The sequence below is a fragment of the Mus musculus genome, chromosome X (genome assembly GCF_000001635.26).
Source record: "Mus musculus strain C57BL/6J chromosome X, GRCm38.p6 C57BL/6J".
Taxonomy (NCBI): domain Eukaryota; kingdom Metazoa; phylum Chordata; class Mammalia; order Rodentia; family Muridae; genus Mus; species Mus musculus.
The window spans coordinates 113685590-113706998 of record NC_000086.7 but is presented as its reverse complement, the minus strand read 5'-3'; the positions used below and the strand labels follow the sequence as shown (position 1 = coordinate 113706998).

At 35.0% G+C, this 21409-nt stretch overlaps 1 protein-coding gene across 20 annotated transcripts in view; it reads right to left on the bottom strand.

The window, feature by feature from the left end:
• The window catches only part of Dach2 (dachshund family transcription factor 2), a 538891-nt gene that overhangs the window by 129388 nt on the left and 388094 nt on the right, over positions 1 to 21409 (bottom strand). For all 20 annotated transcript variants that reach the window (XM_011247714.2, XM_030251527.1, NM_001289734.1 and 17 more), the window contains one exon: positions 2132 to 2290. In XM_011247714.2, coding sequence (XP_011246016.1) covers positions 2132 to 2290 — 159 coding nt within the window. The remainder of the gene's footprint in view (positions 1 to 2131; positions 2291 to 21409) is intronic.

Sequence of the window (21409 nt, the reverse complement as noted above, 5' to 3'; positions counted from 1 at the left end):
CTCTGGGATGAAGCCTTTGTGATCATAATGGATAATCTTTTATATACCTTCTTGGGTTTGGTTTTTACTTATTTTATTGGAAATTTTGTATCTTTTTTCATAAGAAACATTGGGCTATAATTCTTTCTTTGATGGGTCTTTATGTGCTTTGAGTATCGGTCATTGGGGCCTCATAAAACAAATTGGGCAATATTCTGTCTCCTTTGTGGAATAATTTGAAAAGTATTGACGTGAGCTCTTCTTTCATTTGGGAAATTTCTATTGACTAATTTCAGGATCACAAATTACACATTATTCAATAAAAGTTATTCATCATAATGTAACAAGGACCTTTTTCTTTTCTAATGTATCTATTGACTCCTTTTGAGTTTTTAATCTCTGTTTACATCATCCATGCTTTATATGTTGTGCCACATTCCCATTACTTCAGCACATTCATCAGGCACTTTAAATAGTCAGTAGGTAATTCTAAAATAGATGCTGTATTTGAATCGGTGCTGGTGTTTCCTTTGTCTCTTTAGACTACACTTATTTTCTGTGTATGTGTGTGCAGATGTGCTTGTACATGTATATTTCAGGCCAAAAGTAAAAATATCCTGCCTTCTTCAATATCTCTTCACCTTAGGTTTTGAAATCTTCTTTCTTCTTCTTCTTCTTCTTCTTCTTCTTCTTCTTCTTCTTCTTCTTCTTCTTCTTCTTCTGCTTCTGCTTCTGCTTCTGCTTCTGCTTCTGCTTCTGCTTCTGCTTCTTCTGCTTCTTCTGCTTCTTCTTCTGCTTCTTCTGCTTCTTCTGCTTCTTCTTCTTCTTCTTCTTCTTCTTCTTCTTCTTCTTCTTCTTCTTCTTCTTCTTCTTCTTCTTCTTCTTCTCCTCCTCCTCCTCCTCCTCCTCCTCCTCCTCCTCCTCCTCCTTCTTCTTCTTTTTTTTTAACTGAACCTAGACCTCACTGATACTGTTAGACTTGCTTCAGCTGAGGTTCAGAGATCCAAATTCCTCTGGCCTCATCCCATGGAATGCTCAGATTCTAGACCCACTACTGTGCTCATGTTTGTCATGTGATCTAAGCATGTAGACCTATGTTCTCAAGAACTCATGAGACATTGTATCAATCCTTGGGATGTATTTGAATCATCTTTTCATGAGCTGCATTTTATGGTTGCTGGTTGAAAGTCCCATATGATTTATCAGCTGCATAATGAATGAAAACACTATGTCTTTAGGGAAATGTTTTATGTTGAACAAGATTTGAGTTAGACTAAATTAAGTGTGTAATAGGTGGTATTCAATTTTCCTCTTGTTTCCTTCAGTGTTCTTTTTTTCTGAACCCCAGATTTTGTTTATCTCTCTTGGAAATTCAAACACATAGTAACTGCTTCAACAAACTTATATTATAAAAAGTCCTTATTCTGGTGATGGTATACTATGAGGGGTACCTGTTTCAGAAATCTTCTATTGCTTCAACCCCAGAGTTCAACACGGAATAAAACTCCTAGAAAAAGGAATAATGGGCCTCTTCTCTGGGAAATCTTGTTTATAAGAAATGCAGTACTTTACCTAAGTAAATTAATGAAAGATCTTTTTTTTTTACAGCAGAAGGATATAAGAATATTTTACTTCCTTGTAGAGATCACCTAAATAGAAACACGTACGAATCATCTATATTAATATCCAAAGCACTATTAATCATTATAATTTACAGAACAATTATTCTATGCAATTAATTACTAGTGTCTTTTTCTTTGTCAATTTGTAGCACTTATAATAATCCAAAATAGGTCTATTTCCACTGATATCTTATAGGTATAGAAATTGAGACTTATGCCCTCTTGATTACTTCTCCAATGTAACACAATTACATAGTTTTGTAAAAATGGAATTTGAAATCCAAGTCAATATCCTGTTTAGCACCTCACACATACTAATATGCTTTTATTTTATTCTTCTGCTTTGCCTGCCCAGTTACCTATACGATATAAATTTCATATTTCCAAAGGAATCACTATTTCTTCCTATGATTTTGAACTCTTTATACCTTGTTGAAGAGAAATAGACTAAATTTTGCCATTCCAAGATAACTAGAAATTCTTGCCTTATATTTTTAACACATCCAATTTTGTTGGCATAGTATACGTACGATTGCTTAGCAGGTGATTCTGCTGAAGTGGATTAAGGGTCGGAGCACCTCCAAGGCCTGGCTGACCAGCAAGTGCTGCATGAGCAATTCCATGTTGAGGTCCAGAAGCAGCAAGTGGAGATTGTATCTTATCTTTATCCCAGGAGGATTCACTTCCACCTAAAAAGAAATTGAAATGAAAACATTTAAGTTGATGGCTTTACCATAATTTTTTTAATCTTCCTTGTAGAACTGTAATAAATAGTATCTCTTAGAAATGTTTTATTGATCTGCAAACCCACAATCCTACTTTCAGACACATGATGGCCCACAGAGACTGCTTGCTTAGGAGCTACCTTTCTTGGGTAAGTCATATCTTCCTTTTCTCTCCCTTTCTCTCAGACTCACTGCAATTTGCAAATCCACAAGCCTCATTCCAGACCTGTAGCCTGCATCATCCACATATGAGCTACCTTCCTTAGGTAAGTAGCTTTTTCCCTTTGTCTTTGCATTCTCCAACACATGGTATATGCTAACTCACAAGCCTAGATCCTGACAAATGGGTTTTAAACAATATCATGTTTAACTTAGCATACCCATCAACAAACTAACTGATCTTAGGTGACACATTTCTTGCCTCTGGCCCCATCTAAGGAAGGGCACATAATTGTATCGTACACACAACCAAAGAAACAAGTTCACATGCCTAGGTCAAATCAGAAAAATAAAAACAGGGACTACAACAACATCACCACCACCAAAACCAAAAACAATGGCAACAACAAAACCTTGACCAATACAGCATGTCTCACACAAAACTTACTAGTATTCTGCAAGTGTTCTCTAGTGTAAATTACCTAAATGAATGCCAGAACACACAGTATTTAAAAAAAAATCATAAACTTAATAAAAGAATACAGGAATTTTAAGAAGACATAAAGAAACATTTTATTTAAATTCATTAGAATATCAATAAATGCTACAGTAGTGTCAAGAAAATATAAATCCACAACTGAATGAAAAATACACATAAATTGGGATTTAAAAGCTGAATTCAATAAAGATATAAAAATATCAAAGATAACAGAAGATGAAGTAGAAATGGAACTGAAAAACTCCATATCCCAGTTAGAAAATTCAGGAAAAAGCTTTACAACCAGAATGAATCAAGCAGAAGGTAGGATAATAGAACTCAAACATAAAATAGACAATTTATATGAAATAAGCAAAGGAAAATTTAAAAATGTAAAAAGAGGAAGATAGATCACTTGAGTGAGGACAGACCTAGGAAGAGAAAGTGTGAATGTCCTCTCTTATCTGAGGCTCCTATCTCCAAATCTTCAGATGTGGGTACATATGGCAAAATGAAAAAACAAAACAATACAAAACAAAACAAAACAAAACAAAACAAAGAAGCAAAAAGTAAATGGAGAGCAGGGCGGGGCTCTGGTGTATGTGGGGAATGGAGAGAGGAATAGTATGGTATAGGTTATCTGATTGTGAAAATGGGAAAAGTAGGATTCTCTAATCATGTAAGAGGAAGGAGATAAATATGGAGGATAGAAGATGGTAAAAATGAGGACATCTGAAAAATTCATAAGGAATCACATGATTAAGTATCTATCTAAAATAAACTATAATACATCTAAGTATGTGTATAAATAAACATATATAGTTTAAATGAAAATTTCCTAGGCTGACAATGTTCTTTCCAAAAACAAAATACCATTTAATAAAAATCCAATCCCAGGCATGAAAAGTCCTGTTTCAAGCTGTTGGTCTTTGTCAAAGAGATACACAACCATTGTAGGCTAGTGTTATTGCTTTTGGTTGTCTTCTAGAAGTGGAAGGTTAATCCCTAGTGTGAAGATAAAATGATATTCTGATACAAGGAATAGGGGTACTTCAAGCTGCCAGACCTCAAAGGCGTCTCCCTTCTGGTTAGTTTTTATAAAACTGCTAACTGTTATTCAAGCTTCAAAAGTATGGAAGCAAGCAAAAGTCCTACATAAGCTTTGATGCTTATGAACCATAACAGTGATCAGTAGGGTTCAGTATCACTAAGGGTACTTTCATGGAATACATACTTGGGTGATAACCAACTTAAGACCTGTAGTGATGAGATTTAGTTACACTGCTTTATGCTCCCAACAGGTGGTGCACCTCCAGTCACATCCAGGGACTCCTTGGGTCCATGAATGAAAGACACAGACACATTAGTTTATTTTTGAAATGCCATGGTTAGCTCAAAGGCTGGGCAGTTCTAATCCTCCTCTTGCTACCCCAGGCCCAATGACCACTTACTCAAATTCTTACATGGTTCCTTGACTCTCTTGCAGGTCTACATCTGATCTGTCTCCTACTACATCATGGCAATCCTCCTTTTCCTCACCTGCCCCTGTCCTAGCCCTTGCAAATCTAAAGGTCCCTCCCAATCACCCTTTGCCCAGCCATTGGCCATTGGCTCTTTATTGATGGGTCAAAAACCAATTGGGACAAGGACCCTCAGCATTTGGACACACAGATTCCTGATTAAATCAAAGTATTAGAACCAACCGCCAGCAACGACCCACTTAACAAGAAATTCTAGACTGGTAAAGAAAACCTAGCCAACTCCCCAGAACTTGTTAAGTTAAAGATTGTTGAGGACAGCCTATAACTAACTACTTTATTAAACCAACATAATTGCTAACTACATTCAAATTATTTGTGCTTATACCCACAGCATTCTGTTTCTCACCCTTTATCAAAGAAACTTTTCTTTGCAACAGATGGAGAACATTTATAGAACACAACCAATCAAAAATGCAGTTGGGGAACCAGGGACCAACTGAAACATCTACAACATAACTCTTACACTTAGAGGTCAGGCAACACTGCCGAATAAGGAGAAAAATATTATAAGAGCCAAAGTATTATAGATTTTTCTTTGAGATTATGTTTCCTAATAATATCAGAAGTGGCATCTTTAAAGTATCACCAGCATTACTGACTGCCTAAACATGAGCTGAACAAGGACAACATAAATAGGCTTGCTAAAATGGATAGAGAAAACCGTGTGAGTTTGTTCCTGTAACGTGTATGGGCAACTACAGAATGCTAAGAATGGGAAAACTAGTCTCACTCAGGAAAAACTAAATGTTGAACCTTGAAAACATATATACAGACTGAGCTAGTTGTATATGTGCACTTAGTGTGTGTGTATATATATATAGTTATGCATATGTGTGTAGGTATTCAAACATACATACACATATAGACACACATACATACACGCTCAAAACAAATAATGAATAATTGAAACAGCAAGGAGGGATATGTGGGAGAGTTTAGAAGAAGGAAAGGGAAAAATGATGGAAATTTATTATACTGTGAAAAAATAGAGGTAATATTTTTTAAAGCTCAAGATAGGAACATGCAAGCAATGTGAGATACCACCTATCTTAATTAAGGTTTCTATTGCTGTCAAAAATGGCATAAACAGAAAGCAAGTTAGGTAAGAAAGGGCTTATGTGGCTTATAATTCCATATCACTGTTCTTCACTGAAGGAAATCAGGGCAAGAATCCAAACAGAGTTAGAACCTGGAGGCAGAAGCTGAAATAGAGGCCATAAAGGGGTACTTTTTACTGGCTTGCTTGTCCTGATTTCCAAGGGAGTGGGTCCTCACCCATGTATCACTACTTAAGAAAATGCTTCGCAGCTAGATCTTATGGAGGCATTTTCTCAACTGACATTCCTTCCTTTCAGCCAACTTTTGTTTTGTACGACGTTGACTGATATATGGCTAGCCAGCACACCACAAAAAGACCATATCTTCAAATATTAACATAGAAAAGGGAGAATAGTCCAATGGCACCAACTAGATCCTTAACAAGAAACTTTCCCAAACTAAGAAAAGACCTATCCATGCAGATTCAAAAAGCACACAAAAACTCAAATAGACAAGACTAAAAAGAAAATCTGCATGAGATATCAGAGTCATACCATTAAATATGTAGAACAAATAAGATATTGTGGCAAGAGAATAGACACAAATCATTTATTAAGGTAAACCCATCAAGCACATTTCTCAGCAGAAACTTCTGGAAGGCAGATATACTCACCACTACACCACAAACACCTCACCAAGTGGATCAAGGACCTCAACATAAAAATTGATACATTCAATCTAATAGAAGATCAAATGGGAAAGAGCCTTGAACTCATTGGCATAGGGGGAAATTTCCTGAAGAGAACTCCAATGGCTCATGCTCTAAGATCAAGAATTGATAAATGGAACCTCATAAAACTGGAAAGCTTCTGTAAGACAAATTACATAGCCAATAAGAAAATTTGGCAACCTCGTGATTGGGAAAATCTTCACTAACCCCTCATTCAATAGAGGTCTAATATCCAAAATATTTAAAGAACTCAAAAAGCTAACACCAAAAAGACCAAACAACCCAATAAAAAAAATGTGGTATAGAACTAAACCGAGAATTCATATCAGAGGAATCTCAAGTGACTGAGAAACACCTAAAGAAGTGTTCAAAGTCCTTAGTGATCAGAGAAATGCAAATCAAAACCACCCTAAGATTTCACCTTACAGGAATCAAAATGGCTAAGATCAAAGCCTCAGATGACAAAACATATTGTAGAGAATTGTAGAAAGAGGAACACTCCTCCATTGCTGGTGGAATTGCAAGCTGGTACAACCACTCTGGAAAACAATATAGAGGCTCCTCAGAAAATTGGAAATAGCTCTACCTGAAGACTCAGCAATACCACTCTTGGGCATATAACCAAAAGATGCCCCGCAATTCCACAGGGTCACATGTTCTACTACGTTCATAGCAGCCTTGTTTGTGGTAGCCAGAAGCTGGAAACCCAACAAGCAGCTGAAAGAGTCAGATGCAGATATTTACACCCAACCAATTGACAGAAGCAGCTGACACCTGTTGTTGAATTATGGAAGGCTGAAAGAAGCTGAGGAGAAGAGTTACCCTGTAAGAGGGCCAGCAGTCTCAGTTAACCTGGACCCCTGAGATCTCTCAGGCACTGAACCACCAACCAGGCAGCATACACTAGTTGACATGAGGTCCCCAACACATCTACAACAGAGGACTGCCAGGCCTGAGTTTAGTCAGAGATGATGCACCTAACCCTCAAGAGACTGGAGGCCCCAGGGGTTTTAGAGGTCTAGTGGGGTGGAGGGTCAGGAATGGGGATATCCTCATGGAGACAGAGGGCAGGCAGGAGGTATGGGATGTGGAACCAGGAGGGTAGGCTGGGAGGGTAATAAAATCTAGACTTTAAAATAAACAAATGTAATAAAATTTAAAAATAAATTAGATAAAATAAATAAATTACAGAGAGAGACAGAGAGAAAGAGAGAGACAGAGACAGAGTGAGACAGAGAGACAGAAACAGAGACAGAGACAGAGAGAGATTCTGGAACAAGTTCTAAAACTTGGAGCCTACTCCAAGTTCTAAAAGACCACAATTCACAACCTATTATACTGTACCCAGCAAAAATATCTACCATAGGTGAAAGAAAAACTTTCCATCATCCAAACAACCTAAAATGTTTTATAGCCAACAAAAATAAATGCTAATAACAATACTAGAAGCAAATGTTCGAACTAAAGAGACCCTAGAAAGAAAACAAATGAAGCTATAATTTAATAAAAAATAACTCACAGCTAAAAGAACTAGCTCAGGAAAACATCAAAATGTCTGAAATGTACAAACAATTTTTGATAATAACTCAACAAACTCTTCTACCCAAATGTCTAAAAGTATACAATGTACACAGCAGCATATGGACACATCTCTAAAATGGATCATATGCTAACATACAAAGTTAGACTTAACAAATACACAGAAAAATTTTGAAAAAATATTGAAAAATCCATGATTTCTATGTGATCTTTATGCAATAAGGTATAAAATTAACAAAACTCTACTGAAAATAATAGAAATTAAGCATAATAGAAAATTATAAATCAATAAAGTATTCCAAGAACTAAATAAACATGAAAACAGCACCAAAATAAAATGAAACAAAAACCTCTGGGACAAACAAAAAAGAATTCTAAGAGGAAAAATTGCACCCCCTAAGTGCTCACATAATATTCAGAAAGAGTACAAATTCCATAGTGGAATACCAGGACAGGGAAACAGGAGTGGGTGGGTTGGTGAGCAGGGGCACAGGGGATGGGATAGGGGGGTTTTGGAGGAGAAACTAGGAAAGAGGATGACATTTGAAATGTAAATAAAGTATCTAATAAAAATAAATAAAATTAACAAAAGAAAGAGGACAAATATATGACTTAATGATGCAACTCAAGAATTTGGGGTAGGAGACAAACCAAAGCTATTAAACAGAAAGAAATAATAAAAATCAAAGCAGAAATTAATGAAATAGAAACTCTAACAAGATCAACAGACCCTTGGCCCAATTAATCAAAATAAAGAAATGAATGGAAATATGCAGATTCTGTGGGTGGGAAACCCTCTAGAAAGTCCTAGAGACCTGAAATATGAGCGACTCTCAGGTAACAATGGGGATGGCTCTAGCTAAAATACTCAACAGTAGGGAAAGGTAAAGTGAAGAGACCACTTCCAGTAGAAAGACAGGGCCCTAAGAAAAGGGACAATGTTACCAACCCACCATCAAAATATATGACCCAGAATTGTTCCTGTCTAAAAGAACTGCAGGGACAAAAATGGAGAAAAGAATGAATGAAAGGTGGTTCAGTGACTGGCCCAACTTGGGATCCATATCATGAAGCCTGGCAATATTACTGATGCTATGTTGTACTTGCAGACAGGAGCCTAGGATGGCTCTCCTCTGAGCATCTCTGCCAGCAGCTGAGACAGATGCAGATAATTACACCCAACTATTGGACTGAAGTCGGGGTCCCCTATGATTGAGTTAAAGGAAGGATGGAAGAAGGTGAAGAAGTTGGTGACCCCATAGGAAGACCAGAAGTCTCAACTAACTCATACCCCTGGGAACTCTCAGAAACTGAGCCACCAACCAGGCAGCATACAGTGGATGGTCCAAGGAAAGCCTGCCCAATACTGCACATATGTAGCAGAGGACTGCCTGGTCTGGCCTCTCTTGTGGAAGATGTGCCTAGTCCTCCAGAGACTTGAGGTCCCAAGGAAGAGGGATGCCTGGTCAGGGAGGGAGTCACTCTGTCTCAGAGGCAAGGGGAGGAGGAATGTGATGAGGAACTGTGGGAGGAGGGGGAACTAGGAGGGAGGCAGTGTCCAGAATGTAAATAAATAAAACAATTAATTATTTTTTAAAAAATAATCCAGAAAAAGAAGGAACTTATATAAACTGGGATGTATAGTTGTAATTATTGATTTCATCAATGCATGACTAAAATCCTCCTCTTCTTTCACATGGCCCTAAATTTAAATCCAGGACATTTTGGGGGAACAACTTTTCCAGATGTGCAGCCCCATGACATTCCCTTGGCACTCTACCTACTGGATTTCCAGAAAAGGCAGCTAGCCATCACTAACTCAGGTCTTTGGAATTTCCCACCCTTGGCTTATTAAAAAGGTTAAAAAAATAACATCTCAAAACAAGGTAAAGGAAAAGAAAAGAAGAGAAGAGAAGAGAGTAGAGGAGAGGAGAGGAGAGGAGAGGAGAGGAGAGGAGAGGAGAGGAGAGGAGAGGGAGAGGAGAGGAGAGGAAAAAGAGATGACAACAAAATCAGACATAATCTGACAAATATTACAATAGACACCAAAGAAATACAGAATATTGCAAAAGAATACTTTAAATACCTGTCATACATTAAGCAAAGCTAAAAGAAATGGATGAATTTCTTGATTCAACCAAACTACCAAAGTTAAACCAAGAAGACATTAACAACCCAAGCAGATGCATAACAAAGGAGGGTGCTGATATAGTAATGCAAAGCCTTCTTACTGAAAAGTCCACTTTTAGATGAATTAACAGCAGAATTCATTTGGCTATTCAAAAACTAAAATTCCTTCTTAAACCCTTCAAAAATTAGAAAAGGAAGGATGACTCAAAACCTCATTCTATGAAGCCAGTATTACTCTAATGCTCATTCCAGGTAAAGATACAACAAAACACCAACACTACAGACAGATAATTCTGGCAAACAAAGATGTAAATATTTTCAATAAATGCTCTTTTGTGGTTAAAGTTAATATGGGATTCAAATGCAACAGTTCTAACTACACTCTGAGTTCATGAATTAAGACAAGGACACACCATATTTTCATAATTTGCATAAGCATGGAGGATTTACTGTACATACCTATATTAATAAGGTTTTTGAATCAAATAAGGAGAAAAGTATCTGACAGTTCGCAACCCAATAAAATCATAAATTTAACCTTATTCTGAAGTTATTTATGATAGGAAGTTTGGTTTAATTTGCTAGACTTGATTAATAATTCCCAAATCATTCCTTTAATCATGTTGAGGTTTGGTCTGCTCATTGAGACAATTCAAAACTTCTATGACTGTACCAATTGTTCTCATTTTATCCAGATGTTTGATGCTGCACTGTCACTGACTAAGAGCAGGGAAATAATTTATGATTTGGTGCAATCAATTAATTTGGCATGTACAAATTTAAATTTCCAATTAAATCAATAAGAAATTGTTATATGGTATGAAGAAGTATATTTGGAGGGGGTAATACTTAATAAATGATGAAACTAACCAAACTGCAATACTGAGAATTCATTATAATAACATTGGGCCTATAAACATGATAAATGCAAGAAAACACAAACATTTGAATGATCAATTATTAAGCAAAAAATGGAAGTATTCTACCATTTTAGCACTGTGTTCAAGATATGAATTACCTTACCATTACAGCATTGCAATCTGTAAAAGGATTAAGCAAACATTGTCAAAGAAATATAAATTTAGAAGACACTAAATCATACCACATGATATTAATGTGGTAGTGCTGTATTACAGCAGCAAAAACACACACCAATCCTAGGCTTAAAAATTGTCAATATTTACATTGTAACAACCTGTAGCCTACATCAAACATTAACTAGCATATCTAGAATTGAGCTACCAGTTTTCTTTTTTCTTATTTTATTTTATTTTATTGATTCTTTTTTATATACTCCAGATTTTATCCTGTTCTCAGTTCACCCTCTGACATTTCCACATCCTATACCACCTGTACCCCAAGATACTGGTTTTCATATCATGTACACTATATGAACTTGAATAAAAATATTTTTTGGTCTTTTTGAGACAGGGTTTCTCTGTATAACCCTGGCTGTCCTGGAACTCGCTTTGTAGACCAGGCTGGCCTCAAACCCAGAAATCCATCTGCCTCTGCCTCCCAAGTGGAATAAAAATATTTTTAAAGCTTCATTAAAAGTGTTTTGCATTTGTATTTGCTTTTATGAGGACACTGGATGAAGCTTTATTTTCTTTCTAACCACTTTCATGTTTATTAACTACCATGACAATCATAGTTTGGATTGTTGTTCTTTCTATCCTCTCTGATTATAAATACAAACTTTGTCCTCTTGTACAGACAATATCTATGAAGTAGGTGACTGGGGAATATTGAGGAGTCTCTATATGTGGATTTTGTGTAAACAGTTTGGACACAATGACATCTGAATGATATCTCTTTTCATTTTTAAATAAATACAAATTAGCTTAAGACTCAGTCAAAAGTGCTTGGTGGTCTTAAACTTTGTGTTAGTGATGTCTCTTTGTAAAAATGTAACAGTATCTACTTTACTTTAAATATTTTAAATTTTATTAATATGATCTATGTTCAGTCACTAGATATCTATTGATCTACCTGTTTATCCATTTAATATGTAGGCCTACTTATTCATTTAAATATAATAGTTTGTTGAAACTTCCCTAGCTAGATAGCATAGACAGAATTTCTTTCATAAGCAGCAAAATATTGTTACCTCAGCTGTGGTTTTGTCATGTTTGGTTTCTCTAGCTACCTCTTTGCAGATGACTGCCTTCTTCCTTTATGTTGACAATTTCATGTTTCTGTATCAGCTTACCCATAATTCTTATGTGTGTGTTAATTTTTTATGCACAGTCTCCAGTAAGAAGGGATAGACTTTGTGATTCACCCATGGCCTTCTTTTGACTTAACATAGCCTCCACTTTAAAGGGTCTATTTACAAATAATCTCATTTGAGAGTAATGATTTTAATATTTATTAAAATTAAAATGATGATAAACCATATGTGACAAAATGATTAACATATTAATACTCCAGTTGATTGGTTATTTCAATCATTATCTTACCAGGAGACACCTACTCTAAACATGAATTTTGGTAAGCTGATATTTAGCAGAAATATACATCCTTAGACTCAGTCTAAATGATAAAGTGATGAACTGTGGAGACAGAATTTTTAGAGTGGACTGACAAACCTTAAGTTTACAAGTTTTAAATGTTCATTAAAACTTATTTTAAAATGTTAGAGTTCCCAGAAGATTATTTACTTACCTGATTTCTCATAGGAAATATGAATGAACAGAAGGAGGCATTAAAGCAAAGAGCCTTTTTTAGAATGTGTGTGGCATTTTAAAAATGCCAAAGATATTTATACCAACTTATATTAATATTGTCCATCACATTTCCACACATGAATAAAATGTAGATCTATCTAATTCAACCACACATTGGGCATTCTTCCCACTCCATCATTCCCAACACATACTAATCCCTTTTAAAGCTTTCAAGTTGACATTTATATTTTATTTAATCTTTTAAGGGAGAGAGGTCATGCCACAACCAATTTTAGAAGTCAGAAAATGAAGTAGTAGAGGTCAGTTCTCTCCTTCTAACATATGGCCCTAAGTATTGAATTCAAGTTTGGCAGCAAGTTGCTTTACCTGCTGAGCAATCTCACTAGCCCAAAGTACAAAGATATGTGAGACATAGCTTAAAATAACAAAAGCAATTATACAGAAAGCCCATAATCAATATCATTCTAAAGAGAAAGAAAGTCAAAGCAGTTGACTAAACTCACAAAAAAAACTAGGATGCCCACTTCCACCATTCACATTCAACACAGTGCTTGAAGTCTTAGCCAGAAAAAGTAATAAGGAGGATAAAAATACTAAAAACAGTCAAAATATCACTATTTGAAAATGATATGATTTTATATAAGAAAGGCACTAAAGACCCCACCAAAAACTACAGCTCCAGGGGTTAGGACTATTGCCACCAGTATTTGGGAAGTATTTGGGTTTGAGTTAAACAATTGGTAAGATGTGGAAGTGGACATTTACCCGGGAGGAGTTGAAGGACTTGTATGCAACCAAAAGATATTGTAAGAATTGTCAAATATTAATTAAATAACCCCACACACAATTTTCTTTTAAAAATCTGAAATGAAGTCTATGAGATTCAAAACCTATTTGATGAGAATGTTTGTTCTTGGAACAAATAGGAAGTTCTTGTTTAAAAGTATATGTACTATTAAAACTATTATTCAGCCCAGGCTTACTACAAAGTATTGTACTTGACTCAGGCATCTAAGAATTATGCTGATGTACTTTATCAAATAAGTGTAAATCCCCAAATCCCAGTGCATTTGTTTCTAAATTAAACTACTGCAAGATGTAAATATTCCCTATGTACTTATGAGGCACCGTGACTAAAACTTTAATATTCAATTATTGAGTTTCAAAGATTTTAGGTATGTAGACTATAAAATCACATATAATAGAGGCACAGTGACCTTCTATATGACCTGCAGAGTGTGGTCACAGGGTTGGAAAGATGCTTGCTATCTTGCATAGTGTGATGATTATACTTAAAATTAATTTGGCACTACCAATTTAAAAAAAAACAGGTTTTACTTGCTATTTTGAAACTGCAAATGATAAATATAACTTAATGCTCGTTTTTGAACTTAACAGACTTTACTTACTTTATTTACACATGTCTTCTAAAGTCTTTTCTGGAGCAGAATTATTTTTAAATGCCTTTAAGTCTATATAAACTATACTCTGGGACTAATAGAGAATATTTCTATAATACACCATACATTTTAAAAACTGAATTCCTTTCTTGCTACTGTATTACATATTGAAAGATGCTTGAAAAATAATAAAAGTTCAAAGCAGCGACAGCATTTTCTTACCTGACTTTGAGTTCCTTTTGTCATCTTTAATAGTAAGTGGTATCTTTAAGACAAACTATTATACAGTCCATTGTAACGTAAATAATCATATAATACCATCATATATCTTTTTTTTCCTTTTGTAGTGTTTCTGAAATACTGAACATCAACTGCAGACAATACAAACTGAAGATTTATGCTAAAGAGCTATTTCCTAGAATTCATAAGCTGTGACATACGTGCTTGTGATTTATATTCTAAAATTCTGATCCAAAAAAAAAAAAAAAGACTGAACAAAATATTACAGCATCTATTTTTTATTTTAAGTAACAGAGCAACTGGTCGCTTTTAAATTCTGTTAGTAATGCCCAGAGATAACTGAATGTTCTATCTGGCCTTGGCAGTCTAGTCTTTCATTTAGTCTATGAAACTATAATGCTTTATAGTGCAAAATTAATTAGTATTTTATTTAATTATTTTTTATTAAATTTTCTCTTGGGATGATATAGCACAGGCTCAGACAAAAGATAACAATCCAAGATTAAAAGTTCAGTAAAAACTATTCAAATGATATGGTGGGTGAGGTTTTACAAAGTTATCTTGAATTTAAAAATACGATATACAGGATAAATTTAAAATTCTTACACACCCCCCATCTGAAATTGTACAAAATGCATTACTTGGATATTTTTTTACCTCCCTCAATATTTCATCTTACAAGATTTATGACATATAAATATATCAGTTATATAGGTTTATAGTTTTTATTACCACATTAATTAATGAACTAGGCCATGGATTTTAAGCCAATGAGTTAGAGTAAGTAGCAAATGACAAGACTGGCTGCACCGAATAGGGGCACATAATTCACTTTTTTGTCTTTCTGTCTCCTAAGAATTCATCATGCATATATCTTAAAATCATCCTTAAAAGCATGGTAGTTTTGTATCAGAATAGTAACCTTTTATGATTGGGAATATAGTTGAATGGAATCATAAACTCTTGTAGTAACAATGACCAAATGAATCCATTTGAACATTTACAGCAAATGCTCAGAAATAATTATTGCCCAGATAGTAACTTTTTTTGAGTCTCCTACCTATAGACTAGTCTTTGAATAGTGGAGTTAGGGTAACATCACTTGACTACCACTTGTTAATAAGTTACAGTCTATAAGACCAAGTAGCACATAAAGTTAGATAAAGTTATATTTTCCTCAGTTATAACAGCATAATGAAAAGTAGCTAGAAGTATAGTAACAGGCCTGAATCTAGATGCTGGCCTACCCATTTGGTATCTATGGGCTTTAGAAAGGGTATTAAATCCTCTGAACCGTATCTTACACATATAAAGACAGTTTACCTATCCTGCTATTACTATAACAATTAAATAAGATAGAACATATAAAATACTTAATGTAACTACTAGGGTAGATAAGAGCCAAATACTTTAAACCACAAAAGACAGATCAAGTTGGTTCCATTATTAATCCTAATAGACTATCATTAGGATTAGCACAGGATTGAGGCTATGAGAGATATCAAGAACTAAATAAATAATTCTCATAAGGATTTTTTCTAATTTTACATTTTTACTTGAATGGCCATATATGTATGTTAACATATTAGTCTTAAAGAAAATTATATAGTCAAATATGTGAAAGCACTGAAAATTTAGAACATCATCTATGACTTTACAGGGCTACTGCCAACAATTTATCAGTTGATTCAGAAGATGTAATTACAGCCATCCTTGACAAAGATTCAAAATATGACCATTAAGTCAGCAATTCCCAATCTGTCTGTCAGTCAGTCATACTTTAAAAAGTATGCTTGTCACAGTAGATTTGAGAATGCCTACTGATAATTATATAGGCAAATGGTTTAGAAGATGTAAATATGTTCTATAAACATTTTTCAAAAAAAATCTACCAACTATACCAAAATGTTTCATAAATGTATCATTTTAAAGGATTTAGATAAGAAGAAAGGATGGACTCTTCATAGATATGTTTGAGGAAAATACTTATTTACACATTGACAGAAATTTGCTAAATTTTGCTTTCTTTCTTTTTTTTAAAAAAAAATTTGGTTTTATTTATTTATTTATTTATTTATTTATTTATTTACATCCCAAATGTTGCCCCTTCTCCCTGTCCCCTTCACTGAGCCCCTCCACATCCATCCTGCCATTCTCCTCTGAGAGGGTTTTACCTCTCTCTTTATATCCCAACCCTGTCCCATCAAGTCTCTGCAAGATTAGGATCATTGTTTCCTAATGAGGCCAAGCAAGGCAGCCCTGTGAGGAGCGAATTCCAGTCAGGCTACTGTTTTAGGGACAGTCCAGCTCTACTTTTTGTAGGACCCATATGGAGACTGAGATGTATGTGTGCTGCTTATGAGCCAGGAGCCTCAGTACAACCATGTATGCTCTTTGGTTGTTATTCTCTCAATATTCTTGTCATAGCATTGTACATATAAAGTTGGAATGTAAAAATGGGGCTCAGAATTAAACAAAGAATTCCTACCTGAGGAATACCGAATGGCTGAGAAGCACCTGAAAACATGTTCAGCATCCTTAATCATCAGGGAAATGCAAATCAAAGCAACCCTGAGATTCCACCTCAGACCAGTCAGAATGGCTAAGTCAAAAATTTAGGTGACAGCAGATGCTGGCGAGGATGTGGAGAAAGAGAAAAACTCCTCCATTGTTGGTGGGATTGCAAGCTTGTACAACCACTCTGGAAATCAGTCTGGCGGTTCCTCAGAAAATTGGACATAGTACTACCGGAGGATCCCGCAATACCTCTCTTGGGCATATATCCAGAAGATGTTCCAACTGGTAAGGAGGACACATGCTCCACTATGTTCATAGCAGCCTTATTTATTTATTTATTTATTTATTTATTTATTTATTTATTTATTTATTTATTTATTTTTCCCCCTTGCGCCTCTGCAATGCACGCTGGGCCTTGCTGAGGTGCTCTTTTTTTTTTTTTTTTTTTTTTTTTTTTTTTATGGTTCAAGCGTAATTTTTTTTTCTTTCCATTTTTTATTAGGTATTTAGCTCATTTACATTTCCAATGCTATACCAAAAGTCCCCCATACCCACCCACCCCACTCCCCTACCCGCCCACTCCCCCTTTTTGGCCCTGGCGTTCCCCTGTTCTGGGGCATATAAAGTTTGTGTGTCCAATGGGCCTCTCTTTCCAGTGATGGCCGACTAGGCCATCTTTTGATACATATGCAGCTAGAGTCAAGAGCTCCGGGGTACTGGTTAGTTCATAATGTTGATCCACCTATAGGGTTGCAGATCCCTTTAGCTCCTTGGGTACTTTCTCTAGCTCCTCCATTGGGAGCCCTGTGATCCATCCATTAGCTGACTGTGGGCATCCACTTCTGTGTTTGCTAGGCCCCGGCATAGTCTCACAAGAGACAGCTACATCTGGGTCCTTTCGATAAAATCTTGCTAGTGTATGCAATGGTGTCAGCGTTTGGATGCTGATTATGGGGTGGATCCCTGGATAAGGCAGTCTCTACATGGTCCATCCTTTCATCTCAGCTCCAAACTTTGTCTCTGTAACTCCTTCCAAGGGTGTTTTGTTCCCACTTCTAAGGAGGGGCATAGTGTCCACACTTCAGTCTTCATTTTTCTTGAGTTTCATGTGTTTAGGAAATTGTATCTTATATCTTGGGTATCCTAGGTTTTGGGCTAATATCCACTTATCAGTGAGTACATATTTTTTAATTTTTTTATTCATTTGTTTGCTTTTTGATTTACTGTTTGTTTTCTAAAGAGAGAGAAAAAGAATGAACAGACACAGGGCCCCCAATGGAGGAGCTAGAGAAAGTACCCAAGGAGCTGCGGGGATCTGCGACCCTATAGGTGGAACAACAATATGAACTAGCCAGTACCCCCCTGGAGCTCCTGTCTCTAGCTTAATATGTATCAGAAGATGGCCTAGTCAGCCATCAGTGGAAAGAGAGGCCCCTTGGTCTTGCAAACTTTATATGCCCCAGTACAGGGGAATGCCAGGGCCAAGAAGTGGGAGTGGGTGGGTTGGGGAGAGTGTGGTGGACTTTTGGGATAGCATTGGAAATGTAAATAAAATAAATACCTAAAAAATGAATAAATTTTGCTTTCTAAGAGTGAATAATTTACTAGTTTCAATTAAAGAATCTTAAAAGTAAATTTGGAATAAAAGATTTTAAAAAAGTATTATTTTCCAGTATTGACTGTGGATTCAATTCATATATATTTCCTTCATTCAATCAATATAAATTTAAGCATATTTTGTAAAAAGAAAAGTATCAATTTTTTAAATTATTGTAGAAAGTTAGGAAAGAACATTCTAGGGTGTAACTTAGGTATGAGTATAGAAGATGGATAATGATATAAGACCAAGTTACCCAGGTATAACCCAAGAAGGAAATGAGGCGGGACTCAGGTGTGCAGGCAACAGACAAATCACCCTTTCCCTTCCCTGTTACTGAGCACAACAATCTAATGTGAAAGAATGCAACTGGATTCAGCACTAAGTACATATATACAACCATCAACGAAGAATTTTCTCTACTATAGAAATGGCAAAATATAAAGCCACTAGCTCATTCAAAAAATTCTTTGTTTGATAGTAAAATACACTAAGCTGACTTCCTTTTATTTTGTGTGTCTTTTAAAAAGTTGTTCTTTATTCATTCAACATATTATACTTACATGAACATAGCTATAGACTATATGCCTCTGGAAGTAAAATTAAATAATATTATACTTAAGTTATTTCTGAAAAAATTATCAAATGTTTAAATCTACTAGAATATATTTTATTGTTGATATCTTACAAAATGAATAATTGTTCTGCCTGTTTCCATTGAGAAAAAAGTTACTATTTTAAAATATTTTCAAATTATGTTTTCTCACTAATATGTTTTCTTTATGCTATTTGGTTTGTTTTCTAATTTTGACATATTTCCAAATTGTCATAGAAATAAAAATATTGTACAATCTGGAAGTTGATTGGAAAGAAAAGTAATAATATTTTGTCTCTGGCCACAAAACGTGTACCTAACTTCAAATGTAAATAGGCTACTTATTATCATAGAATACAATGGCCTGAAAGATTGCATGCTACAGTGATCATTGAGAAATAACAAATAAAATGTATTAATTTTGCATTGATATGAACAGCTGTAACTTTGCATATTTTCTTTAAATTATGGGCTACACTTTTACCATGCACCACCTTATCTTTAAAAAAAATTTTAACAGCTTGCTTCCTCATACCAATGCCCAGTTACGAATTCCAAATGTTTTGTCACATTTCTTGTGAGCAATGCCATCTGCCAGAGGTGGCATTTCATGGCTGTTTACCCTGACTCCCTCCAAGAATTCATCTGCCACTATCTAATGCTGTCTGAATAAAGGGGATTAAGACTCTGATGCAACAGAGACTATTGATAATTTGGTATAATTGGGAAGAAATGAAGATAAATGAGGTTGAGGATGGAGAGGCAATTAGTTGAGCTGCCTGTACAGCTGTGTTCTCGGCCTAGCTCCCCTGGCCTTTTCTTCAGTGAGATATGTGCAAATTAACCATAATGACAAATACACACTTCCCAAAGCTCTAGTACTTTGTAAAACTTGAGAATTCACTTTTCATTTCTGATAACTGACGTACTTGTTTGGTAAAGTGATTCTTTCCCCCATAATTTTCTAATGGCCCTTATGGCACAGGGCTGTAGCACCTGCTCCAATTCAGGACTAATTCTACCCTTAGCCCTCAACCCCTAGCCCATTGCTGCATTTTCAGTTCATGGCAGGCTACTGTTTGCACTATGAGCATGCTAAGGAGCCAAAATCTATTTTTTTAACCGTAATTGTGGCTCAGTGTCCAGGAAAGATGGGAAATGTTTTCATTCTTACATGATTAGGAAAAAAGAATCCCATTCAATGAAAAGAAACATTTCTTTTAACTCTACAAACACAAGTCCTTTATATAGTTTACAATTAATATATAGGGTCATATTTATAAAGAAGCTCTTGCTTATCTTTTAAGATTGGCAAAGTCAGTATTTTAAAGAAAAATGTACAAATTCATACTAAGCTCATTATTATTGTGCTTCCTTAAAGAAAGAAGCACATAAGTAAATATTTATTCTCTATTGTGTTTACCAAGTTACTTAAGTCTCAGATTGCTTTTTCTGACCTTACATGTTTAATCATATTAAGACTTAAAATATTTTTAGTTTAAGTTTCTCCAGTTGGCAGCTTTTTCTCTAATTATTTGCAAGCTGTTCAGATGAGTGTTGTGTGTGTGTATCCTTCACTAAATCCTTGTGAATAAAGGTAAGTTTTTAAATGTATTTAGAATATGTAACTGTTCTGTTGAGTGAGGAGTGTCTCTGGTCTTTCTCTGAACATTGGCATGACAAGAAGACAAATAATTTTATTCCTATTTTAGATTTGTTTGACTCATATAAGTAAGCAATCTAAAACTAAAGTTCAAAACAAATACTAAGCTAATTACAAATGCTTATCAACTTAGGCAAACATGCCCACTACGATGACTTTATGATTGCGCTTTTATTTCTTGAAAATTACCAAATTAACATTTTAATAGTATTTTATCTGAACTGTGCAATATGGTAGTAATGAGACATGTGTGACTATTTAAATTTCAATTGAATGAAATTACAAATTCACTTTTCCAATTATACTAGCCACATTGAGATTGTTATATAGACATATGTGGCCAGTGACTACCATTTTAAATGTCATGAAGAAACATCCCTTTCATCTTAGAATTTTTTATTAGACGACAAAAATCTACATTTACAGCTCCTTTTTCTATTTTCTTTTTAGTACAAATAAATTCTATATATTTTTATTTATTAATCATTTTATTTACATTTCAAATGTCATCCCCCTTCCTGGTCTCCCTTCCATAAATCTTTATTTTACAGTTTATTTTTCTATTGATACAAATTAGTACATTTAAACTTGAAAGAAACTATGAAACTAAGAATAAATAGATCAAAGGCTGAATCTCCTGTTAGCAAACAATTTAGCATTCCTTTGGTTTCCTTAATGGGAAGGCAGTGAATTTGAGTTTTAAAAATTCCATCTGACAAATAACTTGAAAACATGCATGTGTTTAATAAGGATAAACGTATCATTT